The 6846-nt window shown below is 34.9% G+C and overlaps 1 protein-coding gene across 1 annotated transcript; it reads left to right on the plus strand.

The window, feature by feature from the left end:
• Positions 1-1073: 1073 nt before the first annotated feature.
• On the plus strand, positions 1074-6009 carry LOC109221147 (calcium and calcium/calmodulin-dependent serine/threonine-protein kinase-like). The gene is made up of 8 exons (XM_019385610.1): positions 1074-1611; positions 2301-2606; positions 3458-3512; positions 3619-3729; positions 4371-4603; positions 5238-5445; positions 5555-5614; positions 5694-6009. Exons 1-8 carry the CDS (start codon positions 1202-1204, stop codon positions 5868-5870), a joined length of 1560 nt encoding a protein of 519 aa, XP_019241155.1. The 5' UTR covers positions 1074-1201; the 3' UTR covers positions 5871-6009.
• The last annotated feature ends 837 nt before the right edge of the window (positions 6010-6846 follow it).

Consider the following 6846-nt stretch of genomic DNA (forward strand, 5'->3'; position numbering starts at 1 on the left):
GTCATGACGTATAGACTGGTCAAACAGTCAAAGAAATAAGGTTGGTTAACAGATACGAGCAACAACAGATACGAGTAAATTAAATGGAGGGGGTGCGAGCAGTCATACAAGTAATTCAACGCTCGTACCTATTCAAGACATTTGAAACTCAAAGATAGTGAAGAATCAAAGGAATGAATTTAACAGCAAAAAGGAGCCCAGATACAGCATTTAATGAGTATTAATTATTGGTAACGTTAGATAATATGTATTTAATGTATATGATTGCATAACGTAACATTTAAAGTCATTAATTGCCCATAATAGCATTATTATGACAAAGGTAAGGCTCGTATCCCAAAAGAGCTATAAAAAGGGAAGAAACAAACAATTATAGAAAAAAGTGACTATTGGAATATAATTTGATTTACCGGCTTTCATTCTTGGTTACTCTAAAATTTCTTTCTTTATTTACTTTTTCGATTATCAGTAACCCGATTCTTCTAAATTCTAGTTTTGACTAAAAATCCTATTTTTTGGTTAAACAGAAGTGTTGTCTTATCAGGTCCAGTGGCAAGCACTTTGTTTGGGCCTTAGTACGAAAAGTTCCCGACTTCGATTTTGATCCCATGTAGTCATATCCGAGCTTCATTTGATCCATCGAGAAATCAGGGGGCGCTCATTAACCCCGGTTTTATCCGTATACAGAACCAAAGACTACAAAGAAATCTTCAATGCCCTTACTAAAGAGGACGATGATGGAGGAAACGAGCTCACTTGATTGATTATGAACGAATCCAGCCCAAATAAACCAAATTAAGACTAAATGATAAAGGTAAATTATCCGTAAAAAATAAGAAACTTTGTACTTGCCTATCTACATGATTGGAGGCATCTTATATTATTATTGAGAGATATACATCTCAAGAACAAAGAGAATTAACATAATTAATCTCAAAGAATATTAGTTTGACTTAGTCAATTGTCTCTTCTTCTTAACCTCTCCCCTTTGTTGCCATTTGCTTATATTTCATGACCCACGCCCATCCCGCCCGGCCAACAAAAAATTAAAAATAAAATAAAAACCTTATAAAACTGATAATCAATTTGCTGATGTAAGTACGTGTTTACCCACCTCATTTCCTCTATTTTCCAAATAGTACTGTACCTCATTTCCTTCCTAATTCCATCACACTCTTTATCAAATTAAACACAATATCTCATGGGACAAAGGGAAGATGGAAAAACTCTAAGTGATGAATATGAAGTGACAGATATCCTAGGAAGAGGAGGCTTTTCAGTAGTGAGGAGAGGAACAAGAAGAATTACACTACATTCGGGTCAACAACATGACGTTGTTGCTATTAAAACCCTCCGGCGATTCGGGCCACCACCGGCGGAGAAGAAAAAAAATAGGTCTGTTAAAAACTCTCGAGTACCACAGGCGGCTTTGATATCCGAAACTTTGCTGACGAACGAGCTATTAGTTATGAGGAAGATCGTGGAAGACGTTTCTCCTCATCCTAACGTCATTCATCTCTACGACGTTTGTGAGGATTCTTCTGGAGTTCATCTCATATTGGAGCTTTGTTCTGGTGGTGAGCTCTTTGATCGGATTGTCGGGACAGCAAGGTACTTTTGAACATTAGTCCGTCTGTTTCAAAAAGATTAACACTATTTTCTTATAAGTCTTTTGATTTCGGAGGACATGACCCTTGATAGGAAGTTGTGAAGGTCGACTATTAGGGTCCTAGGGTAGGAGGAGTGGCGCCTATTTCTACTTCGTAACTATGTGTGGCTAGTTTGATAGGATTTTTGTCTTAGACTGGGCGGTTAATTACGTGTTCTCACTACTCTTTCATTTTTCATAGTGCCGGGACTATTTACTGTTTATTGCTATTGCTTAGGAGTATTATCTATTTTCTATTTTTCTTTTGGTTTCTGTTGATGATACTTATATATTGTCTCTTTTCTCTTTTCGCCTTCTTGAGTCGAGGGTCTTTTGGAAACATATAAAGTACCCTCTCCAGACCCCACTAATAGAATTTTACTAGGTCGTCGTTGTCGTTGTTGTTGTTGTCTCTTCCAAAAAGATTGTCACATTTCAATATTTTCTTAATAGGAATCATTTATAGCCACACAAATGCTATGGTAGGTTTCAGACCACAAGTTTCAAAAGTTTTACAGCCAAATAAATTCTATGACTTATTTAAGACTACATATCTCAAAAATCTTCCTTTCATTATTAAAGTTTCTGTGTTTTAAGTATTTGACTGGACACAGAGTTTTAAGAAAAAACAATTGTTGAATTTTTGTAACAGGTATAATGAGGCGGGGGCGGCTGCAGTGGTGAGACAGATAGCTAAGGGGCTAGAAGCGCTACACGGGGCAAGTATAGTTCACAGGGACTTGAAACCAGAAAACTGTCTATTCTTGAACAAGGATGAGAATTCAGCGTTGAAGATTATGGACTTTGGGCTGAGTTCTATTGAGGATTTTGCAAATCCAGTGGTTGGTTTGTTTGGTTCAATAGATTATGTATCACCAGAAGCACTTTCAAGGGAAAAGATAACCACGAAAAGTGATATTTGGTCACTTGGTGTTATTCTTTACATTCTGCTCTCTGGGTTAGTATGCTTTTTTGGTCTCCGAACTTTCCTTTAAACTAGAATTAGACTTTTTATTTGGGATTTGAGACTTTTAAACTAACCAAAAAGGTTGAGAATTTCTTTCATGTTCCAAATTACTTATAAATATATTTTAAAAAGTTGGAACAAAAATTAGTACTATAGTTTACTGACAAAAAGGGTGTTAAGTTATACTCACATAAGTAGTCCAATGCATGGTAATGAAGAGCTTTTCAAGTTTGGGTAGACTTCATTAGGTACTAATCACCACCTGAATTATTGGAAGGTACAGAATTTTATTATATTGCTTAATAATACATATATATTAAATGATCATGGAATCCTACCTACAAGCTAGTAATATACAAATTATCTAAATTCCTAAAATTTCAATGAGCTACATTTTAGTTATTTGACTTGCATGAGGGAAAATACCCAGTTTCTCCCTCCAACTCCCACCCCCCCCTAACCCCCCCCCCCCAAAAAAAGGAAAAAAAATGTAAGGACTATATAAGAATAGCCAGCTTGTTTTATTTATTTAATTAAGCTTAATTTGCGGTTTTGTTTTGTCGAACCGACTGATTTGTTGACTTTGAATATATTTCTCCGTAAAGAAAAAACTCTAATTATGTATTTATGTTTATCTCTTAATTTTTTCCTGCTAACTGGTAGAAGGAAAATATGAATTAAACACCTTAGGGTTTTAAGTTCTTTTTGTTGGAAGAAAACTAGTTTTTCTACTCATTTTTTTTTAGGAACGTTATGGGTTTTTATGTAGATATTCCTTTGACATCGATATATAGTTAATGCATACAATGTTGATTTTCTATTATTGTCCCATAATACTTCAGGTACCCACCTTTCTTCGCACCGTCCAATAGGCAAAAGCAACAAATGATATTAAATGTAAGTCCTCGGCCTGCTATTTCACATAATTTCCCTATGATTATTTCATAATTATCTCTCTTTTCTTTTCAATGAAATAACAAATGAAATTTTTTATTTCATACAGGGGCAGTTCAGTTTTGATGAGAAAACCTGGAAAAATATATCTTCTTCAGCAAAACAACTAATTTCCAGTCTCTTGAAAGTTGATCCTAACATTAGGCCTACTGCTCAAGAGGTTTTATAATTTGCTCCTTTTTCTTAATAAATCCAATCCTTTTTTTGTCCTATTTTCTAGTGAAAATATGAGAGTATATCTTAATTGCTGTTAATTATAAGGGTATTTAATAATCACAACTTCAATGTTATTGTGAAAATCTTAGTACAACAACAACGGCCTAGGTGTTGCATATTTAACTGTTCTATTTTTTTTTTAAATTTTTTTTGGTCACAAAATGTGTTCAAGTTATTAATTTAGGAAAAATTCTAGTGTAAAATTTCTATCGTGAAAACCATCAAAGGTATTCAAAAGAACTTTATGTACAATTTTAACCTCGCCTTTCATTTATCTGAAAATAAAATTAATTAAATAGAACTAGATCCTCTCAAAATATTTGAACTTTTAAATGAGAATTACCAAATAATTCAACATGGTATCTTTTTTTCTTTTGACTCCCCCTTTAATCTCCTTTGTTGGAGCTATGCTTCTTTGGTGACTCGAACCCACAACCTTGAGATTGTATGGGGGACGCTGATCATCTGAGCAACTCCTCTTGTCATTCAATATGATATCTGAGCACTCAAAATTGATTCAAATTTCACCGCTATGCAAATTATATTTTTTAAAAAAATTAACATATTATCTTATCTATGGTGTAGATACTTGATCATCCATGGGTGACTGGAGATTTGGCAAAGCAAGAACAGATGGACGCCGAGATTGTTTCCCGTCTCCAAAGCTTCAACGCTCGGCGCAAGTTCAGGGCAGCAGCTATGGCCAGTGTCTTGAGCAGCAGCTTTTCCTTGCGAACAAAGAAATTGAAGAAATTGGTTGGTTCCTATGACCTCAAGCCTGAAGAATTAGAGAACCTCAGCCACAATTTCAAAAAAATGTAAGTACTAATTGTCATGGTTGCTTTGTTAGGCTAGAACGACGCAAATTGAGATATTCTTAATACATTGTGATTTTGTCTTCAAACCCCCGCACGATTTTTCCCAAAATGCCTTAAGAGTATCCAGTAATATTTTTTCTTTTTACTTTCCAAGTGGAGCTTTGTTCACACACATGACCCATCATCATTCATGGGTTAATTTGGAGATTAATTGTGTGTCACCCATATGATCTTGAGTATTTACGGTTACCGAAGCCCAAAGACTATGCATGCGTCTTTAAAACTACGGGTAAAGGTTGTAAACCTCGTAGATAGGTAAAGCCACATAGTCTGGCCCTCATGCCACGCTCGGCCATCTCCATAGTCCGCGGACCATTGGCTCTAATACCAATTTTTATGATAAAATGACCCATAAATACTCTTAACATGTTGTGATATTGTACGTGTTGAGCCAAGCTCGCACGATTTTCCCCAAAAAGCTTTATACCATGTAGAGTACCCAACTCATTATAACTAGAATTTTTTTCTTTCCTGCTTTCTATCTTGGACTTTGTCAATATACTTATTCATCATTTGAGACTCCAACAATTATCCCAATGATTACATATTCGATTAATTTGGCCTATGGACACAGATGCAAAAATGGAGAAAATGCAACTTTGCTGGAATTCGAAGAGGTCCTCAAAGCTATGGAAATGTCATCTTTAGTCCCTTTAGCTCCCAGAATATTTGATCTATTTGACAATAATCGTGATGGAACGGTAGACATGAGAGAAATCATTGGTGGCTTCTCAAGCCTCAAGTATTCCCAAGGAGATGATGCACTTCGTCTTTGTTTCCAGGTACAATAATACAACTTAAAACAAATATTTCTTTCTATTGTTTTTTGTTTGTTTAATCTATATGTTTTTAACAATTTAGACATTAATATTGATATTTTTCGGTAATCAGATGTATGATACAGATAGATCAGGCTGCATTAGCAAGGAAGAAGTTGCGTCCATGTTGAGAGTAATACGGTTTTCCTTTTTTGTTTATAGAAATTTAATAATACTTGTAATAATTATTTATTTGATAAAAAAAATTGTAGGCACTTCCAGAAGACTGCCTTCCAATGGATATAACAGAACCAGGAAAACTTGGCGAGATATTTGATTTAATGGATGCAAATAGTGATGGTAAAGTCACATTTGATGAGTTCAAAGCTGCTATGCAAAGAGATAGTTCCCTTCAAGATGTAGTCCTCTCCTCTCTTCGTTCCAATTAATTAATTCTTTTATTGAATTTGTCCTCTTTTAATTTGTAGCACACTAATTGTAATAATGTCTCAACTTTCTATGACAATGATTTATTATTCTTATCGCTACTCGTTAAAAGAATATGAAATTAATTCGGAAGCCTCTATGTTACGTATCTTTTTTTATTATTATTAATTAGTTTATATCCTTATTACAACTGCATAATCGAATCGTCTTTCGTAAATTGGAAGAAATTCTTGATGTGTCTTTCACTCTTTTGGCTTTATGGGGAGTTGCTATTTCAATTGTAGATGAGAGATTTTGTGTGTTGCCAACAAACTCTTTTACTTAAATTTTAGTGGCGGATGTATTTGACATAATTTCAAAATTATAGTGAGTTCAATCGAAAATTAAAAGGGTGAAACGTTAAATTTAAATCTTTAATCCCCCTCCGATTATAGAAGGTTCATTACGTTGTAAAGATTAACAAACTAACTATGACGTATGTGAATTTGATTTGGGTTTCAGACAAGAAGAAAGAAGAGAGCACAGAGAAAAATCGATATTTTCATTATGAGTGTCAAAACTGTACAGAGACTTATATTTGTACTAGGGTCAAAACAGTAAACACACTACCCTCTTTACATGGGCTGTAAACCTAGAAACTTATAAATACAGATCTAGACTAAAACTAACTAATAAGTGGGTTGTATCCAAGATCATGTAATGCCAACACCTCCCCCCCCCCCCCCCCCTCTCGCAAGTTGGAGGATGATACTATGCCCAACTAGCCAAGTAGCAAGCGATGATGTCCTCCTGTTAAACACTTAGTAAAAATGTCAGCCGATTAAGAAGAAGTAACAACATGATGCAAAGAAATGAGACCATCAGTTAACTTGGTCCGGATGAAATAAAAGTTGACCTCAATATGCTTTGTACGCTCGTGAAAGACTGGGTTTTTAGCGATGTGAAGTGCTGCCAAATTATCACAAAAAACAGCAACTA

This window comes from Nicotiana attenuata, unplaced genomic scaffold (assembly GCF_001879085.1).
Source record: "Nicotiana attenuata strain UT unplaced genomic scaffold, NIATTr2, whole genome shotgun sequence".
NCBI lineage: Eukaryota > Viridiplantae > Streptophyta > Magnoliopsida > Solanales > Solanaceae > Nicotiana > Nicotiana attenuata.

Excerpts from the sequence above, each read along its gene's own strand:
- LOC109221147 (XM_019385610.1), top strand. The coding sequence starts at position 1,202 with ATGGGACAAAGGGAAGATGGAAAAACTCTAAGTGATGAATATGAAGTG. Across the intron at positions 2,607-3,457 it reads CTTTACATTCTGCTCTCTGG|GTACCCACCTTTCTTCGCAC; the intron begins GTTAGTATGCTT and ends ATAATACTTCAG. Across the intron at positions 5,615-5,693 it reads AAGTTGCGTCCATGTTGAGA|GCACTTCCAGAAGACTGCCT; the intron begins GTAATACGGTTT and ends AAAAAATTGTAG.